Below are 24,809 nucleotides of genomic sequence, written 5' to 3'. Positions count from 1 at the left end.
AACTGTTGGGTAGGGACTGTCTCTCTCTGTTGCCAACTTGTACTTCCCAAGTGCTTAGTACAGTGCTCTGCACACAGTAAGCGCTCAATAAATACGATTGATTGATTGATTCCCTTCCCACAGTGAGCTCACTGTCCAAAGGGGGAGCGGACATTAATATAAACAAATAATTTACGGATTCAAACCTAAGTGCTGTGGGGCTGGGAGGGTGGGGGTGTTTATTCAATCAGGGCGATGCAGAAGGGAGTGGGAGAAAAGGAAGTGAGGGCTTAGGGAAGGCTTCTTGGAGAAGATGGGCCTTCAGTAAGGCTTTGAAGGTGGAGAGAGTGATGGTCTGACGGATATGAAGAGGGAGGGGGTTCCAGGCCAGAGGCAGGACGTGGGCGAGAGGTCGACGGCGAGATCGAGGGACAGTGAGAAAGTTGGCAGTAGAGGAGCGAAGTGTGTGGACTGGCTTGTAGTAGAAGAGCAGCGAGGTGAGATAGGAGGAGCCCCTGTCAGAGACAGAATCGGGGGCTGTTGATCTGCCACAGACAGGCATAGTTTTTGTCACCATCAAGGAGGCTCCTTGGGTGTCATGTTCATTCATTTATTGAGCACTTTACTGTGTGCAAAGCAGTGTACTAAGGCATGTGTAACCATCAGGGGGGCTCTAAGGATGGTATGTGTAATCATCAGGGAGGCTCCATGGGTGGCATGCCTTATCATCAGGGCAGTTCCCTAGTATCATCAGGGAGACTCCATGGGTGGCATGTGTTATCAGGGAGGCTCTGTGGGTGGCCTGTGTTATCATCAAGGAGGCCCCAAGGGGCAGAGCACTGTGTGTTATCATCAAGGGGCAGAGCATTGTGCTAAGTGCTATGTCCAGTATTAAATGCAACTCAATGGTTCCGCAATTTTCCTTTTGTTTGGCTCCCAGTCCATCGTGCCCAAAGTCAGTCAGCTGTGGGACCACCCCACGAGCTCCAACATCATCGCCAGGAAACACGTGCAGCTGCTGCTGCAGAAATTTGGGGCACACCGGGTAAGCCGGGGTGCGCGCTGGGGTCTCCCTGCCGGGCTCAAACTCCGCTCTGGATTTTATTTTAACTCTGGCTTGCCTGGCTCTCAATCAGTCGTGTTTTCTGAGCGTCCACTGTGAGCACAGCACTGTACTAAATGGTTGGGAGAGCAGGATACAGTTAGGAGACATGGTCCCTGCCCACGAGGAGCTTACACCCTAGTGGGGGTGACAGGCACAAAACATTTTACAACTAGGAAGAAGTGCTCAAATAGTAGAGTAGGCAACTTGATATGTGCAAACGTGCTGAGATAATAGCATAGCAGCATGGCCTAGTGGAAAGTGCTTGGGCCCAGGAGTCAAAAGACCTGGCTTTTCCCACTCGTCTGCTGTTTTTCTTAAAATAGAAATGATGTTAATTTTAGGAGACTCCTATTCAATGTTGAAATTGAACTGTATGGTTATATAGTTGAATCCCTACACCATTCATGTGCAGTTAATTCATATACACGAATGTAGCTCTCAAAAGTACCATGACAATTCAGAGAAAAGCACCAGTGTATAGTCTATGAAGCTTTCCACACCGTCGGCTATTCTACTTTCCTTTCACGCCCAGACATGTCGATATCATGTAACAAAGCAAAAGAGGTAAAAGGATAAGGTTGACAATCTCATCATAAAGAGACAACCTGAACGAACCTGGCTGAAAATTTTTTTGCCTTGTCTGTTTTCTTGCTGCATAGAGAAGGAATAGTAGAAAAAATCTTGATATTCTCTACACCACCATTCATTCAATCGTACTTACTGAGCGCTTACTGTGTGCAGAGCACTGTACTAAGTGCTTAATAATGACGGTATTTTTAAGTGCTTACTATGTGCCAAGCACTGTTCTAAGCACTGGGGGAGATAGAAGGTAATCAGTTTGTCCCACTGGGGGCTCACAGTCTTAGTCCCCATTTTATGGATGAGGTAACTGAGGCACCTAGAAGTTGCCCAAAGTCACACAGCTGACAAGTGTTGGAGCCAGGATTAGAACTCACTACCTCTGACTCCCAAGTCCATACTCTTTCCACTGAGCCACGCTGCTTCTCTCACTTACCACTGAGGTCTAACTCCTGCCACTTAAACTACAGGCAATAAAATGGGAAGTATTCTTTCAGGTACAATTTTAGATTGCATGCTTATTGTGGGCAGGGACTATCATTGTACTTTGTTGCGTCATGCTTATTGTGGGCAGGGACTATCACTTGTTGTGTTGTCAATAAATACGATTTAATGAATGAAAGTTGTGTGACTTTGGGTTAGTCACTTCTCTGTGCCTCAGTTTTCTCAGCTATAAAATGGAGACTGAATACCCATTCTCCCTCCTACTTAGATTGTGAACTCCATGTGGAACAGGGATTGTGTCCATCTTGATTATCTTGTATCTTCCCCAGTGCTTAGTACAGTGCATTTAACAAAAAACACAATTATTATTATTATTATCATTATTATTATTATTGTTATGAGGCTGTGACCTGGGGAGAGGAACAATAAATTGAGGAAAGCCTTTTGGAGGAGGTGTCCTAAATGGCTTCGAAGATGGGGAGGATTGTAGTCTGGAGAATTTAAAATGGAGGAGGAAATTCCAGGAAGGAAGAAGGGGGTGACCCAGAGGTTGCAGGTGGGAGGGTCAAGAATGAAGCACAGGGAGAAGGTGACCTTGTGAAGAAGGGAGAGTGTGAGCTGGGGTGTAGTAGGAAAAGAGAGTGGATAGATGAGAGGGAGAGAATCAATCAGTCAATCCTATTTATTGAGCGCTTACTGTAAGCAGATCACTGTACTTAGGCGCTTGGGAGAGTACAATATAACAGGAAAAAGACACATTCCCTGACCACAACAAGTTTACAGTCTAGACATTAATATTAGCAAATAAATGACAGATATGTACATAAGTACTGTGGGGCTGGGAGAAGGAAATGAATAAAGGGAGCAAGTCAGGGCAATGCAGAAGGGAGTGGGAGAAGAGGAAAGGAGGGCTTAGTCAGGGAGAACTGATGGACTTCCATAAAGCCAGAGGCCAGGATTTCTGCTTGAAGAAAGGGCAATCTTTGGAGCTTTGGCAAGATTGGGGTGACGTGATAGAGTTCTGAGAGTGGAGAGTTCACATTCATTCATTCAATCGTATTTATTGAGCGCTTACTGTGTGCAGCGCACTGTACTAAGCGCTTGGAAAGTACAATTCAGCAACAAATAGAGGCAATCCCTGCCCAAAACGAGCTCACCGTCTAGAAGATCTACTAACTCTATTCCTTTCTCCGACTGCTTGCTAAATGCTTACTAAGTGCCAAGCACTGTAGTAAGCGCTGGGGTAGACACAGGTTAATCAGGTAGGACCCTGGGCAGCTGACTCGGAAAGGGCTTTTATTTTATATCTTGCTGGTTCTGTGTCCATTTTTTCTTGGGAGTCAATATAATAATAATAATAATGACATTCATACTACAATACTCACCCCAGCCCCATAATACTTATATATTTAGGGAAGCAGCGGAGCCTAGCAGAAAGAACCGAAGCCTGAGAGTCAGAAAACCTAGGTTCTAATCCTGGCTCCACCACTTACCTGCTGTGTGACCTTGGCCAAGTCACTTAACTTCTCTGTGATTCAGTTCCCTCTTTGGCAAAACGGGGATTCAAAACCTGTGCTCCCTCCTACTTAGAACCTGAGCTGTATGTGGGACCTGATTATTTTGTATTTACCCCAGCACTTTGTACAGTGATCGGTAAACAGTAAGCGCTTAACCTTCCCCCCACCACAGTTATTATTATTGCATATTCTTATACTCTACTATTTCCCCCTATCCTAATCTATTTTAACGACTGTCTGCCCCTGTAGACTGTAAGCTCCCTATGAGCAGGGATTGTGCTTACCAACTCTGTTGTATTGTACTTTCCTAAGTGTCTAGTGCAGTGTTCTGCATACAGTAAATGCTCACTAAATACCAATTTTTGTTTCCGCAGTATATTTGGTTTTAGTTACCTTCTGTCAGTGCTCTAGGCAATAAATGGACACTCTGGTTTCTTCCAGCCCAGGCCCGCTGTGATTGACAAGTCATTGTACGAGTTGGAGTTCCTGCCTCTGAACTACTTGGCCAAAATGCTGGCAGAAATGGAGGTTGGCGATGAAGGTAATGTTCACTCTGTTTTCAGCTTTTGTATCATTCATGGCAGTTGAGAGGCAGAGGGGTCCCGTCTGCCTGGTGATCTTACATGGTGAGTCCCAGGAGGGACAGGGACTATACCTGGCCTGATTAATCCACCGCTTAGAAAAGTGCTCGACACATAGTAAGGACATAACAAACACCATAAAAAAAAATCGTATCCATTCATTCTTGCGGAACAACCTGAAAATATGTCTCTCTTAAGTACTCCTTGAAAAGAGAATACGTATAGAAGCACTTAATTGAAAGTATTCGTAATTATCAGTTTTCTGGAGCCAAGACCAGTGTGTTTGATACAAAGACTCTTCTTAAAATAGCAAACTGACTCACTGCAGGCAAGAATTTGAGGAATTTGAGGCTCCTGAACTCCAGCACTTGTCTCTCTTCCCCTTTCCACTCTTGTCACAAACTGAGTGTTCGAGGAGACCTGACAGAGTGGTGGAAAAACTATGGAAATAAGCTTGGTGTTTGTTTCTGTCTTTCTCCGACTTAGTGTAGGAAGGTCATTTGGGACAGGAACCGTATCTGATGTGGTTATCTTGTATCTACCCCCGTGATTAGGACAGTGCTTGGCAAATAGTAAGCACATAACAAATACCACAAAGATCGTAATTATTATTATTTCTGGGTCTGCCTCTCTCCCGCCTTGCTTACCTCTGTGACGGTACAATTATTTGTAAGTGTTCATGTCAGTCGTATTTATTGAGTGCTTACTGTGTGCACAGCATTGTACTAAGCACCTGGGAGAGTACAACAATAAACAGACACATTCCCTGCCCACAGCAAGCTGTTGCAGTAGTAGTAGTAGTAGTAGTAGTAGTAGCAGCAGCAGCATTGTTTTCTAGTTCAAAGGATCAAACAATCGTGGTATTTAGTGAGCATTTAACTGTGTGCCAAGAACTGTGAGGACCCCTCACTGGGCGCCCTTCTCCTCGTCCTCCTCCTCCTTTTCTTCCTTCTGGAAGAAGGACATATTTGCTATTCACTATTCTATTTATTTTGTTAATGATGTGCATCTAGCATTACTTCTATTTATTCTGATGACTTGAGACCTGTCCACATGTTTTGTTTTGTTGTTTGTCTTCCCCCTCTAGACTGTGAGCCCGCTGTTGGGTAGGGACCGTCTCTATATGTTGCCAACTTGTACTTCCCAAGCGCTTAGTACAGTGCTCTGCACACAGTAAGCGCTCAATAAATACGATTGAATGAATGAATGAATACAGTACAGCAGAGTTGGTAGACACATTCCCTGCCCACAAGGAGATTTCAGCCTAGTTGGGGAGACAGACATTAAAATAAATTATGGATGTACACATAAGTGCTGTGGGGCTGAGGGTGAGGTGAATACCAAGTGCCTAAAGGGCGTACAGGGCCAAGTGCACAGATTTTAGAAAAGGGAGAGGGATTAAGGGAAAAGACCGGGGGAAAGTCTTGTGGGGGAAATGTGATTTTAATAAGGCTTTGAAGGTAGGAAGGGTGGTGGTCTGTTGTATATGAAGGGTTAGGGAGTTCCAGACCGGAGGGAGGGTGTGGGTAAAGGGTCAGTGGTGAGATAGACGAGATTGAGGTACAGTGAGTAGGTTGGCGTTGGAGAAGTGAAGCGGGTGGGCTTGGTTATAGTAGGAAATCAACCAAGTTAGATAGGAGGGGGTGACCTGAGTGCTTCATACGGTAAGGAGTTTCTGTTTGTGGAGGTAAATGGGCAATCACTGGAGGCTTTTGAGACATGAAGTGATCATTTAGAAAAATGATCTGGGCGCAGAGTGAAGTAAGGGCTGGAGACTGGAGAAGGGGAAGGCAGGAAGCAGAAAGTTCAGCAAGGAAGCTGATGCAGTAGTTAAGGAGGGAGAAGATAAATGCTTGGACTAACCTAGTAGCAATATGAATGGAGGGGAAAGGGCGGATTTTAGTGACGTAGTGAAGATAGAACCGACAGGATTTAGTTAGATTGAATAAGTGGGTTGAATGGGAGAGGTAAATTGAGGATACTGCCAAGGTTATGAGCTTGTGAGGAAGAACGATATAAATATGGAAAATTTCGGGGAGGACAGGGATTGGACGGGAAGATGAGGAGTTCTGTTTTGGACAAGATATGTTTGAGGTGCTGTTGGAACATCCAAGTAAAGACATCCTGAAGGCAGAAGCAAAGGTGAGACTGCAGAGAAGGAGAGAGATGAGGGCTGGAGAGGAAGATTTGGGAATCATCCACACTGAGATGGTAGTTGAAGCTGTAGGAACAGATGAGTTCTCCAAGGGAGTGGGTGTGCATAGAGAATAGAAGGGGACACAGAACTGGGCCTTGAGGGACTCCCATAATTAGGGGGGTGGGAGGCAGAGGAAGAGCCTGTCAAAGAGACTGAGCATGTGCGGTCAGAGAACGAGAGGACAGTGTCAGTCAAGCCAAGTTTAGACAATGTTTCCTGGAGAAGGGGAGGTCTGCAGTGTTGAAAGCAGCTGAGAGATCAAGGAGGATTAGAATGGAGCAGAGGCCATTAGATTTGGCAAGGAGGAGGCCATTGGTAGCCTTAGGGCAGTTTCCATGGAGTAAAAGAGGCGGAAGCCAGTTTGGAGGGGTCAGGAAGAGAATTGGAGGAGAGGAAGTGGAGGCAGCAGGTGTAGACAACACCATCAAGGGGTTTGGAGAGGAATAGTAGGAGGGAGATGGGGCAATAACCAGAGGAAGCGCTGGGGCCAAGAGAGGGCTTGTTAAGGATAAGGTAGATGATGCTATCAATGATGAGACACCAGAGATGTCTCTCAAGAACACTCACTCGAAGATGTAGCCTTCTCATTGTCAGTGCCATCTATCATAAAAAAACCTATGGCTCCATCCAATTAGTGATCAAGTGTTCTTGAAGACATCTCCGGTTTCTCACTTTCTTCCCCAGGATATATTTCCCTCCGCCAGCAACCCCCTTCAACACTAATCCTGTTCTGCCTACTATCAACAGATGCAAATTTAATTTCAAAAGGGACCCAGATGACGGGGGGCGGGGAGAAGGATTCAAAGGGAAGAGTGGCTAATTGGATTAAAAACAGAGGCAAGTGACAGATGGGGAAAGATGGAGGGACAATCGATCAATCATATTTACTGAACGCTTTCTGTATGCAGAGTGCTACATTAAGCGCTTTGGAGAGGACAATATAACAAAGTTGGTAGGCACATTTCCTGCCCATGATGATTTCCATGATGAAGTATTAGATTTTAGGGGGCTTGGGGGAGATCACCTTAAAAGCAGGGTTGGTTTGATTTCAGGGCTGTACGGTAATAACTGCTGTTACCTGCTTGCTATTACGAGGGTGAATGAGTTCGCTGTAGCCGGTGAGTTCTCTGATGATGTGATTTTTGTAGTGACTCTGACGAGACTTTTTTTCACATTTCATAATTTCTGATGATGTGACTTTCCAAATGGTGTTGTGATCCTTGCTCCAAGAGCGGGGCGGATGTCCACGCAAATCCATCTTTCTCTTTCCAGTTCTCAATCCTCGCGAAGACCAGGACCATGTGGACGCCAGATTCGTGGAGGAAGCGGCCTTGAAAGAAACTACCATGATTCTGGGCCTCTAAAGGGGGCAAAAATGTCAGTTAACTTGCACCTTTTCCACATTTCTCCCTATACCTGCACTTAGAGGGGCTTGGCTGTGTAACCCAAATTCCTCCTGTATACGACCTTAAGGAAGGGAAAGGCTAAAACTCTTCCCCACGGTGGTTCAGAAACATCTAGGCTGATGGGGTAACCGAGCCTCTCGAGGTTTCTGCCTGGGGGGAGGTAGGGAGAGACGCTCCAGCAGTTGCAGGTTAAACTGCGGCAGCTTCTCCTCCTCCAGACTGGGGTGGGGTGTGCAGGGGTCGTGAGAATGTCAGGTAGGCGAAGGAGCAGATGGGAGGTCTGGGGTAAGGCCCGGAGGCAGAGAAAGGAGCCGTTGTCTTTCTTAAAAAATGCGGGTGGGCCAGGGCTTCTCTGGGTTGAAACGGTACGAATACGGCAGGGTGAGGAATGGCCCAGTGAGCAATGAAGGAATGCATTCCTCTAAATAATGGAGAGTTAGAAATGAAACAAGTTCCTAATGACTCCAGGAAAAGCAGATTTGGATCCCGAGTAAAGGTTTACTACTGATTGGTGTCAGGGCCCAAGCAGCTTCTGTTTCCAATGGGTAAGCTTTTGTAATATACGGTAGATGTGTATATAACGTAGCTGAAGGAGGTTTTGTTTTTTTTGGGGGGGGTTTTGGTAATTGAAAGGTCTTTGAACGGAATTGTATTTAATTTTATACCAGTGGCTTTTTTTAGTGTTTATAAGACGTTTAAACTGGTGAAAAGTTTCAAATAAACCCTATTAGTATCCTGGTCTGGGTGTCTTTGCCCTAGCTTTCCTCGAGCGATGAACAATCCATGATATCTCTGAGTGAATGGTTGCCTCTCTCTCTTCCCCTCACCCAGTGGTCAGTTTCCCGGTTCCAGATCTTCCTGGCAGTTTTATCTTTAACTTCTCTGGTGTACTTTTGGGCAGTGAGGGGACAGTGTTTCCCCAAAAGGTAAAACTGGAGTGAACGAATGTTCTGTGAAACAGTATGTGCCCTTCTCGTACCCAAAGAGACTTGGAGATTACATGCCTCTTTGCTCTGCACACAATAGACACTTGACAAATACTTATGAATAATTGATAAAAATAGAGCCAGGCCCACCTGCCACATAGAGAAGCAGTCCTGGTCCCTTCATCCCTCTTCATTTCAGTACAATGATACAAGTCTGTGGAATCGCACGGTTAGGACTTAAACCTGCATTCTCTCTGGGCTAAATGACAGGAAGGGCCTACGTCCATGATTTGTAAAATAAACATTAGGTTTTCTGGCCTACGCACAGCTTCAAGATTCAGCACACATTAGTTGCAATTTGTTTCCAGGTTTATAATTAGAAAAATAACAGAATTACTGTTGTGGCACTTATTTTGGTGAAACGTGGACAAGCATGCCAAGGCCACCCTCCCCCCACCCCCCCATTCTGAGGGTTGGTTAAGGACTGCGTCTGGAGTACAGAGAGACTGCGGTGGGGCAGTGACCCCCAGACCCTCTCGGGTAGTGTGGGCAGGTCAGATTTCAATTGGCTTCACAACGGGCTTTCTTATGTGCCTCATGTTGGAACCAGGTTCAGTGGGTTTGAAAGGAGCCTGTCCCCCATAGGGCCGGGGCAGGGGTAGGGCCCCTTCTGCTTCTGGGATGTAGGCGTTGGGGCGCTGCTCGGCTGTTGTGCGAACCCCTGAAGGCAGCAGGTGCTCCTCCTCTTCCATGGCGAGCTGAAAGAACGAGAGCCTCCGTTAGTGGAAATCCCTGATCAACTGCTTCGGCCTCGAAGCTGCCCGCTTCATTCATAGATGGGTCAGAAACATCCTAGTAAAGGCACTCCTGGGATGGTCTCCATGCCTCTCCCTCCCTTCCCCTCCGCTTCCCTCTCCTCCCCTTCTCTTCCCTCCCTCCCACAATTTTTTTATGGTACTTGCTAAGCACTTACTACGTGCCAAGCACTGTTCTAAGTGCTGGAGGCGACAGAAGCTCATCAGGTTGGATACAGTCCCACATGGGGCTCACAGTCGTAATCCCCATTTTCCAGATGAGGGAACTGAGGCCCCGAGAAGTTAACTGCCGTGCCTCAGCTGCCACAGCTGACAAGTGGTAAAGCCGGGATCAGAAGCCAGGCCCTTCTGACTCCCAGTCCTGTGCTCTATCCACTATTACCACGTTGCTTCCCCTTTCCTCCTCGCCCCTTCCCCTTTCCATCCGACTATCCTTGGGGGGAAGACTTGGGGGCGTGGGGGGAGGGCGTTGCAGTGGATACTTGGCTTCCTTTCTCACTAGTGCAAGAGAAGGGGATGGGGTAGGGCTGGAAGCCCTATCCCTATCCTTTTTTTCCAACGCCTCCCTCATTTGTGGAAATGGGGAATAAATCAATCAGTCATATTTACTGAGGGCTAACCTTGTGCCATATACTGTAATAAGCACTTGGGAAAGTACAGTACAAAAAATTTGGTCAACATAATCCCTGCATACAACAAGCTTGCAGTTTAGAGGAGAATCATAAGTTTAATTCTCTGTCTAAAGATCCAGAAGATCCAGCCCTTTGCCCCCAGATCTGAGGGAGTAGAAAGACCTTCCCTTCTCTCTTGGTCAGAAGATTCCAGGTTTATCCAGGGACTTAACCATAATGCCACGCGGCTTCCTTATGGGCTTCTCTAAACGGGGCTGGATTTCCCTTAGGCCCTTGAGATCCTAGTCTCAAGTAGCAAATTTGGCAAGTGGTTGGAGGGGAGAGACGAAGAGGATTTTCAGAAAAAAAATAGAAAAACTAAAACCTTTTATATCAATAATACAAGGTGCTTTTAGACTATGAGCCCACAGTTGGGTAGGGACTGTCTCTATATGTCGCCAATTTGTACTTCCCAAGCGCTTAGTACAGTGCTGTGCACATAGTAAGCGCTCAATAAATACGACTGATGATGAAGCCGTCCCCACAGAGTTCTGAGCCTGCTCCAGCCAGGCATTGTCTTGTCCTGGCCAGGCTGAGCCCGGACAAGAGGAGGCGAGGTGGCTGTCCCCCCAGCCCAGGCCTCCTGCTGTGGAATGTCAGGCGGACCCACTGTTCACGTGTGGAGGACAAAGGGTTCTGCTAAATAGGGTCAGAGGGGCCGGGGAAGGGGAAGAGGGCTTGACGTAGCTGCGGGTTTGGGTCGGTGCAGGTACAGGTCCTGGGAGGAAAAAATGATTGAAATGACTGTGTCCAACCTGATTTACCCGTGTTCCCCACCAGTGCTTAGTACAGTGCCTGGAACATAGTAAGTGCTTAACAAATACAATTGCTTATAATTATTATTATTATTATTACTGAAAGCCCCATTGCTATCAGGATGCCTTTTCCACCACCTTTGTACTCTTCTCCCTTGCCCGTCCTGGCCCCTCTTTGCTTCTTCCTCCCACCCACAAGGTAACCTAGTCTTCTTCCCCTGGCCCTGCTGGGTCTGCTGGGGAAGGAGACTGTTTAGCATGTTTGCGGGGCCGGTTGCAAGGATGAGTTGTGGCCCATGTAGGTTTCTCGGTTGATGGTGGGGCCACAGGAGGCTCAGAAGGGAGTCCGCTGACCACTGTGGGACCAGGCCTGACCTCTGACCCTTAAGCACTCCAGGGAAGGCTGCCGTGGCTTGTCACCCAAGGGGCTGGGCAGGGAGGGGGGCGCGGTGAGGAGCCTGGGGGGGGGGGCCGGGAATTTGTCTTGACAGCTGAATTTGAACTTGGTTTTGGATTTGACTTTTATTGTAATGTGCCTATTCTCCCAGGGTCTTGATTGATTTGGGCACACTGACCGCTCTGTGCTTCCCACACTGATGGCATCATTAATTTCTTTTTTTCACGGCATTTATTTAGCCCTTAGTATGTGCCAGACCCAAGGTACTAGGGTTGGACACAGTCCCTGTCCCACATGGGGCTCCCAGTCCTAATCCCCGTTTTACAGATGAGGGAACCGAAGCCCAGAGAAGTGAAGTGACTTGCCCGAGATCACCCAGTGGGCATGTGGCAGAGCCAGGATTAGAATCCAGGTCCCAGGCCTCTGCTCTTTCCCCTAGGCCACACTGCTTCTGATGATATAGTACTCTGCACTCAATAAATACGACTGAATGAATGGTGATAATCGTGATCAATAGCGATAATAGCTATAGTGAGATAATAGTGAGAAGCAGAGTGGCTTATTGGAAAGAGCCCGGGACTGGGAGTTAGAAGGTCATGGCTTCTAATCCCGGCTCTCCCACATGTCTGCTCTGTGATCTTGGGCAAGTCACTACACTTCTCTGGGCCTCAGTTACCTCATCTGTCAAATGGCGATTAATGACTGTGAGCCCCACATGGGACAACTTGATTACCTTGAATCTTACCCCAGCACTTAGAACAGTGCTTAGCATATAGTAAGCGTTTAACAAATACCATCATCTTCATCGTAGCGACGACGGCAATCGCGGTGGTAGCTCGGGGCCGCCCGCCCTCACCTGCACTTTTTCTTCCGCCGCCGCTTTGTGCATGTCTTCATCCCTCAGCACTTTCAGCCACTGCTCCTCGATCTCCTCCCCGAGCGGAAGGCCTCTTTCCAGCCTGGAGGAGCAGGAGAACAGGAGCTGCTCCCTGTCCCTCACTTCCTTCTGGAGCTTGATGGTCGCGGCCTGCTTCATGGACAGCTCGGCAACAAGGGCCATCATCTTCTGGGTCGCGCACTTGAGCCTCTTCTGGAATTCGGTCATCTACAGGTACCGGGAGAGAAAGAGGGGGCAGGGAGCCCCGAGTCGTGAGGGAGGCTCCCTGTCCATCCGTGAATCGAGCTGCCATGACAAGAGGTACGATCCTCTAGACCGTAAGTTCACTGTGGGCAGGGAATGTGTCTGTTAAATGTACCTTTTTTTAACGCTATTTCTTAAGTGCTTACTATATACCAAGCATTGTTCTAACTTCTGGGGTAGATACAAGGTAAACAGGTCAGACACAGTCCATGTCCTATGTGGGGCTCACAGTCTTAATCCCCATTTTACAGAGGAGGGAACTGAGGCCCAGTGAAGTGATGTGCCCAAGGTAACACGGCAGGTGAGTGGCAGAGCCGGGATTAGAACCTAGGTCCTCCTGACTCCCAAGCCCGTGGTCTATCCCCTAGGCCATGCTGCTTCTCGTCGATAGATATTGTTATAGAGATAGACAGATACTGTTATATCATACTCTCCCAAGCATTTAGTACAGTGTTCTGCGCACGGAAAGCATTCAATAAATGACTGACAGGTAAGACAGGCCTGGTGCCCTGGGGTGGTGTTGGGTGCTTGAGTCACTGGGAAAATCCCACTCAGATTTCCCTGACGCTTACTTTCACATTTTAATACAGCCCCCGAAACTGTGGGACAGATGGATCGGGCCTGTTGGTGTTGAAAAGCTTGGTTGGAAAAGCATTTTTTCTAAACTCTAAACTCTGTCACACAAGTGAATTCCCTGGACTGGACAAATGGGACGGATTTTTTTCTTTTTTACAGTATTTGTTAAGAGCTTACTGTGTGCCAGGCACTGTGTTATATGCTGGGGTAAATACAGGATAGTCAGGTTGGACCCAGTCCATGTCCAGGATGGGGCTGTCAGTCTTAATTTGGACTTTGGGATTTGGGCTTGATTGGGAAACGACCCTGGAAGAGTCCTTTCCAGGTGCTAAGTGGGGGAGCACCCTAAGTCCCATGCCTTGGAGTCATCGGGCAGCTAAGGGGCCCCTCTGACCTTTTTGGCCAAGTGAAGGGTGTCCTGCTTGTTGCTCTCGGTTCTGGTACGGAGTCGATCTGTCAGCCGAGAAACCTGCTCATAGATGAAGTCCTTTTCCAGCAGCTTCTCCTCTTTCTTCGCCAGGAGGAATTCCAACTGTGGAGACAACAGTTTGCAGCAGGAAGAAAGATTTCTCAGGGAAGCAGAGTCAGGCAGGAATAAGCACATTCTTGCTTTGGTGTGGCTTCCCCCTAGATTGGCCATTCTCGCAGCTCAGGTAGTTGATAGGATCGAGCTTTTTTAAGTTTGCTTTTACTATCATTATTATTATTATTACTATCAATCAATCGTATTTATTGAGCACTTACTGTGCGCAGAGCACTGTACTAAGCACTTGGGAAGTACAAGTTGGCAACATATAGAGACAGTCCCTACCCAACAGTGAGCTCACAGTCTATTACTATTGTGCTTGTTAAGCACTTACTATGTACCAAACACTGTTCTAAGCGCTGGGGTAGATACAAGTTTGGACACAATCCCTGTCCCACATGAGGTTCACGCTTTTATCCTCATTTTACAGATGAGGTAACTGAAGCCCAGAGATTAATAACTGTGGTATTTGTTAAGAACTTATTATTGGTAATAATAATAATAATGGTATTTGTGAAATGCTTACTATGTACCAGGCACTGTACTAAGCGCGGGGGTGGATATAAGCAAAGTGGGTTGGATGCAGTCCTTGTCCATGTGGGGCTCGCAGTTCCAATCCCTATTTTACAGATGAAGTAAGTGAGGCACAGAGAAGTGAAGTGCCCAAGGTCACACGGCAGACAAGTGATGGAGCCGGGATTAGAACCCAGGTCCTTCTAACTCCCAGGCCGGTGCTCTATCCACTAAACCATGATGCTTCTCGCTGCCAACAGCCGAACACCATCTTGCAGGGTTTGCAAGTGTGGCCCTTAGAAAATCCTGGGGGGGGATTTTTAAGGACCTTCGGCTCGATATGAGAAGCTGCGGGGCAGACCAATCAATCAATCGTATTTACTGAGCACTTACTGTGTGTGGAGTGCAGTACTAAGCGTTTGGGAGAGTTCAGTACGACAGAGTTGGGAGAGAAATCCCCTGCCCACAAGGAGCTTCCATTCTAGAAGGGGAGATGGGCATTAAGAGAAAGAAATTACAGCTATGTACGTAAGTGCTGTGGGGCTGAGGGAGGGGATGAATAAAGGGTGCAAAACCAAGTGTGAGATGAGGAAGATGGGGCTGTTTTTGTCTCTTTTCAGAGCTTCCCCATGCTCCCCTGGAGCCCAGGGTTCTGAGCTGTAGTGGGAGGGGAAAGATATATTTATCGCCTCTCACTTTGTCAGCCCTTTCACCAGCACGGATGTATCTGTTTATTGCTTTATTGTCCTCTCCCAAGCACTTAGCACAGTGCTCTGCACACAGTAAAAGCTCAATAAAGATGACTGGCTGACTGACTGACTCCATCCCAAGTCAGGAGCAGTACCTGGAGTCTCCTTGTCCTTCTGCAGCCTTGGTCTCTGAGTGGGGAGGAGACAAAGGAGTTGGGAAGCCTGGGTCCTGCATTTTGTCTGAGGACTGGAGACCCCCTGGGTTAGGAACTCCAAATGGGTGTGGGCTCAAAGTAGAAGCCCTGGCATGTGGCAGGCCATTATGGGCCAGGAAAGTATCTGCTAATTCTCTTGTAACTCTCCCAAGTGCTTAGAACAGTGCTCTGCACATTGTAGGTGCTCAACAAATATGATTGATTAATCATATCCAGGCCCACCCTTTACGCTGTGCCTGTACTGTACATAAATCTGTAGTACCAGCAGCATTTATTGAGTTCCTGCTTTTTTATGGCACTTGTTAAATTCAATCAATCGTATTTATTGAGCGCTTACTGTGGGCAGAGCACTGTACTAAGCGCTTAATGCTTCCTACGGGCCAAGTGCTGTTCTAACCACTGGGATAGATATAAGTTAATAAGGCCGGTCCCAGTCCCTGTCGCACTGGGGCTCATAATCTAAGCAGGAGGGAGAGTGGGTATTGAATCCCCAGCCTTCCCAGACTGAGCCTCTTCCTTCCTCTCCCCCTTGTCCCCCTCTCCATCCCCCTCATCTTACCTCCTTCCCTTCCCCACAGCACCTGTATATATGTATATATGTTTGTACATATTTATTACTCTATTTTACTTGTACATATCTATTCTATTTATTTTATTTTGTTAGTATGTTTGGTTTTGTTCTCTGTCTCCCCCTTTAAGACTGTGAGCCCACTGTTGGGTACGGACTGTCTCTATATGTTGCCAACTTCTACTTCCCAAGCGCTTAGCACAGTGCTCTGCACACAGTAAGCGCTCAATAAATACGATTGATTGATTGATTTTACAGATGAGGTAACTGAGGTACAGAGAAGTTAACTGACTTGCTCAAAGTCACCCAGGAAGCACAAGGCCTAATGGAAGGAGCACAGGCCAGGGATCCAGAGGACCTGGGCTCTAACACGGCTCTGCCACCTGTCTGCTGTGTGACCTTGGGCAAGACATTTTACTTCTCTGGCCTCAAATGCCCCATCTGTAAAATGGGGATTACATCCTACTCCCTCCTATTTAGACTGTGAGCCCCATGTGTTCATTCGTTCAATCATATTATGCATTTCCTGTCTGCAGAGCACTGTACTAGGCACTTGGGAAAGTACAATAGAGCAATTCATACATGTCTAGTCTGCCCCTTACATCTCCCGACACTCAAGATTTCTGAGCATGTTGAGCTCATGCATGGCCTCGGCCTCGGACCCTTATTCTCGAGCCCTGAGAAGGCTCTGCTAGGCCATGGCTCAATCTGGGCTCACCAAAAATGCTGCCCTTTGGATTACCATAGTGCAGCATGGCCTAGTGGCTAGAGCACAGGCTTGGGAGTCAGAAGGACCTGGGTTCTAATCCTGGCTCCACCACTTGTCTGCTCTGTGACTCTGGGCAAGTCACATCACTTCTCTGGGCCTCAGTTGCCTCATCTGTAAAATGGGGACTAAGACTGTGAGCCCCAAGTGGGACAGGGACTGTGTCCAACCTGACTGGCTTTTATCTACCCCCGTGCTTAGTACAGTGCCTCACACATAGTAAACCGTTAACAAACACCATAAAAAGAGACTTTCTGCCTTAAATTAATGAAAATCAATGTTCATCTAGGAAAAAGGGCAGACCTTAGTGTAAACATGAATGGATGTGGATAGTATAAGAAGCAAAAGTGTTACCTCATCTATCTTTTTGATCATTTCCTTCAGCGTCAGGTCTTTCCCCGGAAGGAAGCGTGCTCTGTTCACCCCATTAGGGTTTATAAACTTTTTCTCCAGGACTCTGATCTTGTCTTTACATTGGGAAAACTGTGGAATCAGGAAAAAAAAAAAAAGGATTATTTCCTTAATGTGACTGCCAGGAGCCCAGTGTGCTGGGTAGCAGATCAATCAATCAAATTCACTGACCACCTACTGTGTGCAGAGCACTGTGCTAAGCACTTGGGAGAGTACAATAAATAGTGTAACTGTTGCTAACTTTTCTACAGGATTGAGCCTGTTTGCTTCAGTTTTCATGCCGGACATCTCACTGTCACCAACAAGACTGATATCAGCACCGACCATTCTTCTAGTAATTAGAATGATAATTATGGTATTTGCTACGCATTTTATTCATGCCAAATAGTGTACTAAGCACCAGGATAGATACAAGACAATCAGGTGGGACACAGTCCCTGGCCCACTGGGGCTCACAGTTTAAGTAGGAGGGAGAATAGATATTGCATCTCCCTTCTAGACTGCAAGCTCAGTATTAGCAGGAAATAGGGCTGTTATATTGTCATCTCCCAAGTGGTTTGTACAGTGCTTTGCACACAAAAAGTGCTCAATTAATACGATTAACTGACTGATTTCACAGATGAGGAACCTAAGCCACAGAGAAGTTGAGATTTACCCAAAGTCAAGTGGCAGAGTGGGGATTTGAACCCAGGTCCCCGATTCCCTTTCCACTAGGCCATGAGTGAATCTCACGATCGTGTTCAATGATATTGTTTCATGAATCACTCCGTGGGCGCTTAATAAAAACCCAGGGACCAAGCTAACAGGGGCCACGCTAACAAGAGAAGCAGTGTCGCCTGGTGAATACAGCACAGGGCCTGCGAGTCCGAAAGACTTGGATTCTAATGCTGCTCCTCCACTTGTCTGCAGTGTGACCTTGGGCAAGTCACTGCACTTCTCTGAGCCTCAGCTTCCTCATCTGTAAAATGCGGATTAAGACTGTGAGCCCCATGTGAGACAAGGACTGTGTCCAACCCGATTTGCCCGTATCCACCCCAGCACTTAGTAGGGTGCCTGGCACGTAGTAAGCACTTAACAAATACCACAATTATTATTGTTATTATTAGTAATAATAATCCCCATCTGTAAAATGGGGATTAAGACTGTGAGCCCCATGTGAGACAAGGACTGTGTCCAACCCAATTTGCCTGTATCCACCCCAGCACTTAGTAGGGTGCCTGGCACGTAGTAAGCACTTAATAAATACCGCAATTATTATTTGTTATTATCAGTAATAATAATCCCCATTTTACAGATGAGGTAACTGAGGCACAGAGAAGTTATGTGACTTGCCCAAGATCACACAGCATTTATTGAGCACTTACTGTGCAGAGCACTGATTAAGTGCTTGTATATATGTATGTTACATACATACATCCCCTCCCCCAGATTCATTCTCTCTCTCTCTCTCTCTCTCTCTCTCTCTCTCTCTCTCTCTCACACACACACACACACACACACACACACACGCTCTCTCTCTCTCTCTTTTTAGAAATGAGCCTGGGTTTTGTCCCATTCAGAACCAGTTGAAATCCCAAGATCCCACATGTAGCATAATTTGGAGCAGTAGGAAATAGGAGCCTTATGGTTATCTTTCCCTCTGTTGGGAGAGAGCGAAAGAGAGGGAGTGGGGAGAGGGACAATATTATGTAATGAAGAAAAGTTCCAAGGGTAACGAAGATAAAAGAACCCCAATGTGCCCTCCGCTCTTGGCAGTGAACTAGGAAAATCCCAATTCAGTAGCAAACAGCTGCACAGAGAACAGAGAGAGATTCTTTACAAGCACAATGCATGTTAACTCCAGTTGAGAGTTGACTCTTTAAGCTTCATACTTAAAAACCTTGTCCCCAGATTCTCTTGCACTGAGTAGTTTTCAGGATTCCTCCCACTCCCCCAGCCATTTCTTACATCAATCAATTGACTGACCGATTGATTCTCCCCCTCTAGACTGTAAGTTTGTTTTGGGCAGGGTCCATGTCTACCGACTCTGTTGTGGTGTTCACTCTCAAGCGTAGGTACAGTGCTCTGCACACAGTAAGTGCTTAATAAGTACGATTGATTGATTGTACTCTTAGAGGTGACTTGGCCAAGGTCAATAGTAGACAGGGGGTGGAACCAGGATTAGAACCCAGGCGAATCAGTGTGCAAGCCTCCCTATCATCTCTCAATGGAGTGGGATGGTCTTGGAAAGGTGTCCATTAAATGCGATGGAGATTGTGGAAGCTTCGCTGCCGAGAAGGCGGCAGGAGGCCTGAGGGGGACCGTTGAGAGGCATAAAGTGGGGGAGATTACAGATTAAATCAGAGAAGGCCTCCAGGAAGGAGATGTGATCTCAGAAAGGTGAAAAGAGAGAGATGGTTGAAGAGCACATCCTAAACATCGGTAGGCTGGATGTAAATGAGGCAGATTAGGGTGGCTCACCAACTAAATCATCCATCTCCTCTAGAGAGAGGACTTTACAGTTGCGGGGCGATATTCCTTCCTCCCCACACATTGAATTTTTTTAAATACAGTCCTGAAAGTCAGTGGGAAAAATGCAGGGAATATGTCTGGTATATTGTTATGCTGTACTCTCCCAAGCGCTTACTGCAGTGCTCTGCACGCGGTAAGCACTCAATAAATATGATTGATGACTTGAGCACTAGAAGGTAGAGGACGTGCAGGGTGAGCGAATTGAGCATTCTTGGCTAATCGACGGGGTTGGTGGTTCTTTGCCAGGCTGGTTTAGCACGATTTGGGGGCAGAGTGAAGGGGGCACTTTCATGCTTGCTCGTGATAAACTCTCTGTGGCCTTAAAGACACTGGGATTGAGTAGTGAGTAATATGACAGGGGCAGCAATAAGCAGTTGGTCTAGAATCCATCAGGCCTGGTGGGATACTGGGGCGTCAGGGGAGTGGGAGAATCAGAGATGATATCAGTGAAGTTGGAATGGCTCAAATCTGACCTGTTTCTCTGTCAAAATGTATATCTCTTCATAAAAATCCAAATAATTCTTTGAGCAATTCATTTTCATTTCTCTCTGTATCCGTCTCTCTCCTCCCGACCTCCCTCCCATTAGCTGTTACTCCTGAACTTTCAGAATGGGTCAGGGGCTGAGAAGTCCATCAGCCTTTGGCCTTGAGCAGTTTCCATTCGAGGCATCAGTCACTGCCTGTTCTAAATGCCAACTGAAAATAAAAAAACAACCCCCAAAAAACCCTTCTCCCTGCTCAGACATTGAGTTCTTAGACAAACAGCAAATGCTCCCTCACTGTGAATCACAAGTTCCTTTCGATGGAAATCCATCAGCTGCCCTGATGGATTTGGTCAAAACTAAGACTATCACATAGCAGTAAGGATACTTATGGAAAAACTGTGAGCTGGAGATAAGGTCAAAAAGCAAATGTGACATTTCAGAAAATAGCGGAAGAATGTAAGGAATTGAAATTTGTTAACGCTCTGGGTTCCTTAAAACTGAAAACAAGACAGCCAAAATGGTGTGCTCTCTAGATGAACTTTCTCCTGGGATCGGGTTTTTTTTTCCAATGGTATGTATTAACCACTTACTATGTGCTAGGCACTGTACTAAGCACTCTCAGAGACCTGAATAAAGAGCTTGATTCTCACCTGGGGAGGCTGGGAGTGGGAGGTATTCACAAGGAAGCACTGCAAATTGTGTTGGCTCAGATCTCTGAACTCTTGATAATAATAATGGCATTTATTAAGCGCTTACTATGTACAAAGCACTATTCTAAGCGCTTGGGAGTTTACAAGGTGATCAGGTTGTCCCATGTGGGGCTCACAGTCTTCATCCCCATTTTACAGATGAGGTAACTGAGGCACAGAGAAGTTAAATGACTTGCCCGAAGTCACACAGCTGACAAGTGGCGGAGCCGGGATTTGAACTCGTGACCTCTGACTCCAAAGCCCGTCCTTTTTCCACTGAGCCACGCTGCTTCTGGGGGTCCTTAGAGCAGCCCCCCAGAAGCCACCTGAAGCCCTGATAGATCATGGAAACCCCTAGCGACACCACACTCAGGCCCACAAAACTCTAGGATTCAAGTCACTAAGGCACTTACGCAGAAGCAGCGTGGCCCAGCGGAGAGAGCCTGGGCGTCAGAAGGACCTGGGTTCTAATCCTGGCTCTACAACTTGTCTGCTGTGTGACCCTGGGCAAGTCACTTCACTTCTCCGTGCCTCAGTCCCCTCCTCTATAAAATGGGGATTGATACTTTGAGCCCCATGTGGGACAGGGACTGTCCCCAACCTGATTTGCTCATATCTGTCCCAGCGCTTAGTTCGGTCCCTGATGCATAGTAAGTGCTTAATCAATACCACAGTTATTATTAGGAGGCCAGAGCAGCCTCTAACCTTTAACCCAATCCCATCCAACTCCTCCCACATCACGGACAAGGGGACATATACCCCAGGCTCGGTGGGGACAGAGGACAAATTCCATTCTCTCCACCCTTCTTCCCACCGACAACCTGGATTTTCCTGGGGGAAAATCTGCTTGAGAAATAATAATAATAATAATAATAATGGCATTTATTAAGCGCTTACTATGTGCAAAGCACTGTTCTAAGCACTGAGGAGGTTACAAGGTGATCAGATTGTCCCACGGGGGGCTCACAGTCTTAAACCCCATTTTACAGATGAGGTAACCGAGGCCCAGAGAAGTTAAGTGACTTGCCCAAAGTCACACAGCTGACAATTGGCAGAGCCAGGGCTTGAACCCATGACCTCTGACTCCAAAGCCCGGGCTCTTTCCACTGAGCCATGCTGCTTCTCTGCTTGCAACTTTAATGCATAAGAATGTAAACTGGGTCAGACCAACAATCCATTCAGCAGAGCTCAGTCTTTGACTGAGTTGGTAGAGCCACGTTCCCTGCCCACGACGAGCTGACAGTCTAGAGACAAGCCTACAGTCTATAATTCTATCTTCATGGTTAGGAATGGACCTTCCTTTGTCCCTCATTTTTCCCTCCTCATCCCTCATCCTGTCCCTCTAGTATCACGTTATGGACTGCTTACTCCAGAATTTACTCAATTCCCTCTTGAAACTGCTGCCTGGGGTACTGAGTTAATTCCATATGCTTACCATCCACCATGTGAAGAAGTTTTCCTTTGGTTTTCAAGTTTCAATATTTGCAACACTTCCTTGTTCTGGTGTGGTGTGGTTGGATGAACAATAATTCTGCCGTCTCCTTACCCACATACTTCTTGATTGCTTAGACTTCAATCATGATGCTGTTCTTCCTCCTAATTTGTCTGAGAGCCCCATGTAGGACAGGGACTGTGTCCAATCTGATTAACTTGTCTCTACCCCAGTGCTTACAACAGACACATAGTACATCTCTACTTGGATGTTCAGCTGTCACCTCAAACTTTACATGTCAAAAACAGAACTCATCTTCCCTCCCAAACCCTATCCTTTCCCTGACTTTCCCATCACCGTTGACGGCACCACCATCCTTCCCGTCTCACAAACCCATAACCTTGGCGTTACCCTTGACTCGGAATCTATTTAATCCATCACTAAATCCTGTCAGTTCAACCTTCACAACATCGCTAAAATCTGCCCTGTCCTCTCTCTCCATACTGCTACCACATGAATCCAATCACTTATCCTACCTACTCTACTGTTCCAGCCTCCTGTCTCTCCCTACTCCAGTATATATTTCACTCTACTGCCCAGATTGCTTTTCTATCAAAATGTTCAGGCCATGTTTCCCCTCTCCTCAAAAACCTGCAGTGGTTGCACATCCACCTCCACATTCATTCAATCGTATTTATTGAGCGCTTACTGTGTGCAGAGCACTGTACTAAGCACTTGGGAAGTACAAGTTGGCAACATATAGAGACGGTCCCTACCCAACAGTGGGCTCACAGTCTAGAAGGGGGAGACAGAGAACAAAACAAAACATATTAACAAAATAAAATAAATAGAATAAATATGTACAAATTAGAGTAATAAATACATACAAACATATAACAGAACTCCTCACCATTAGCTTTAAAGCACTCAATCACCTTGCCCCCTCATACCTCTCTACTCTTCCAGTACAACCCAGCCTGCACTCTTCGTTCCTCTAATGGTATCATTCTCGTGATACCCTGATCTCTTCTATCTCACAATCACCTCTCGCCCACATCCTGCCTCTTCCCTGGAATGTCCTCCCACTTCGTATCGGACAGACAATGACTCTCCCCACCTTCAAAGCCTTATTGAAGGCACATCTCCAAGAGGCCTTACCTGACTAAGCCCTCCTTTCCTCTTCTCCGTCTCCCTTCTGCGTCACCCTGACCCTTTATTCAGCCCCCTTCCCAGCCCCACAGCACTATATACATATCTGTACTTTATTTATATTTACGTATGTCTCTCTCTCTAGACTTTAAGCTCTTTGTGAGCATGGATCACATATGTTGATTTTTACCTTGTCTATTGTATTTTCCCAAGCTCGTAGTATGTTGTTCTGCACAGAGTAAGCACCTCAATAAATACTACTGATTGAACTTTCCTGGGCCCTCTCCCCAGCTAGACTGTAAGACTGTAAGTTCCTTGAGGCCAGGAATTCTATCGACTCTAATGTGCACTCTCCTGAGCACATAGTATAGTACTGTACAATACAGAAAATGAACAGCTACCCTCATTCTCTGAATCTTGGAAACTCTCTTACTCCTCCACCATTCAACTACAAGGTGGGGAATTAAGGTCTGAAGCTTTCCTCCTTTCAACGAATCTGTTTTGTGACATCGTGTATCTGACGGAGCCACACAGTGTTTTGGTTGGTAAATTTTGCTCAAGGTGATTGAAATCTGGTTTAGCATTTTGGCAGTTTCTATACTCTCCCCACAGAAGACTTCTATTTTCACAGGATTTTCTCGAGATGCCTCAGCTTAAATAAAACACTCTGTGGTCACTGCTGTAAATGCAACCCCAATTCAAAAGAATTTTACTAAGTTTTTTTAAAATGGTAGTTAAGTGCTTACTGGGCTACACACTGCGCTGCACTGTAGAGAAGTAGTGTGGCCTAGTGGATAGAGCATTGGCCTGGGAGTTAGAAGGAGCTGGGTTCTAATCTGGACTCCACCATTTGTCTTCTGTGTGACCTTGGGCCAGTCACTTCTCTGTTCCTCAGTCACCTCATCTGTAAAAATGGGGATTAAGACTGTGAGCTCCATGAGGGACTGGGATTGTGTGTCAAAGCTGACTACCTTGTATCTACCCCAGCGCTTAGTACAGTACCTGGCAAATAATAAGCGCTTAATACCACAGTTATTATTACTATTGCTAAGTGTGGGGGTAGATATAAGTTAATCAGGTTGAACAGGGTTCATATCCCTCAAGGGGCTCACAGTATAAATCCCCATTTTACAGATGAGGGAACTGAGGCATGGAGAAGTGAAGTGACCTGCCAAAGGCCAGATAGCAGATATGTGGAGGAGCTGGGATTAGAACCCAGGTTCTTCTGGCTCACAGGCTCATGCTCTATTCGCTAGGCCGTGCTGCTTCTCATTTTTAATCCAATACCCCAATCCAGTTGCCACCGCCTATTTTCTCTGACACGATGCCTGTGAGCCGACATAAAAAACCCTCTGCTGGAAGACAGAAGGCCTGGATTCTAGTTGTAGCACTGACTGATCTGGGGCATGCCAAGACTGGGCCTCAGTTTCCCCAGCTATAAAATGGGGATAATAGAACCTTTTTTTAATGGTATTTGTTAAGCGTTTACTAGGTACCAGACACTGCACTAAGTGCTGGGATAGCTACAAGCTAATCGGGTTGGCCACAGTCCCACCATGGGGCTCACAGTCTTAATCCCCATTTTTGATGGACCTCCAGACCGTAAGCCTGTTGTGGGCAGGGATTGTCTCTATTGCTGTATTGTACTTTCCAAGTGCTCTGCACACAGTAAGTACTCAATACAATTGAATGAATTAATGAATGAATGAGGAAACTGAGTCATAGAGAAGTGAAGTGACTTGCCCGAGGTCACACAGCAGACAAGT

The 24,809-nt window shown here is 46.6% G+C and overlaps 2 protein-coding genes across 2 annotated transcripts in view; one reads left to right on the top strand and one right to left on the bottom strand.

The window, feature by feature from the left end:
- Positions 1–8,547, top strand: part of LOC119920757 (gamma-secretase activating protein) — a 75,555-nt gene extending 67,008 nt beyond the window's left edge. Inside the window, exons 29-31 of the mRNA XM_038740911.1 lie at positions 920–1,024; positions 4,066–4,165; positions 7,675–8,547. Coding sequence (XP_038596839.1) covers positions 920–1,024; positions 4,066–4,165; positions 7,675–7,766 — 297 coding nt within the window. The 3' untranslated portion in view covers positions 7,767–8,547. The remainder of the gene's footprint in view (positions 1–919; positions 1,025–4,065; positions 4,166–7,674) is intronic.
- A 557-nt stretch (positions 8,548–9,104) lies between these two features.
- Positions 9,105–24,809, bottom strand: part of CCDC146 (coiled-coil domain containing 146) — an 88,539-nt gene continuing 72,834 nt past the window's right edge. Inside the window, exons 16-19 of the mRNA XM_038741178.1 lie at positions 16,721–16,849; positions 13,484–13,621; positions 12,229–12,477; positions 9,105–9,492 (exon numbers count right to left, since the gene is read on the bottom strand). Coding sequence (XP_038597106.1) covers positions 9,289–9,492; positions 12,229–12,477; positions 13,484–13,621; positions 16,721–16,849 — 720 coding nt within the window. The 3' untranslated portion in view covers positions 9,105–9,288. The remainder of the gene's footprint in view (positions 9,493–12,228; positions 12,478–13,483; positions 13,622–16,720; positions 16,850–24,809) is intronic.

This window comes from Tachyglossus aculeatus (assembly GCF_015852505.1).
Source record: "Tachyglossus aculeatus isolate mTacAcu1 chromosome 12 unlocalized genomic scaffold, mTacAcu1.pri SUPER_6_unloc_1, whole genome shotgun sequence".
NCBI lineage: Eukaryota > Metazoa > Chordata > Mammalia > Monotremata > Tachyglossidae > Tachyglossus > Tachyglossus aculeatus.
This window is presented reverse-complemented; position numbering and strand designations above follow the sequence as displayed.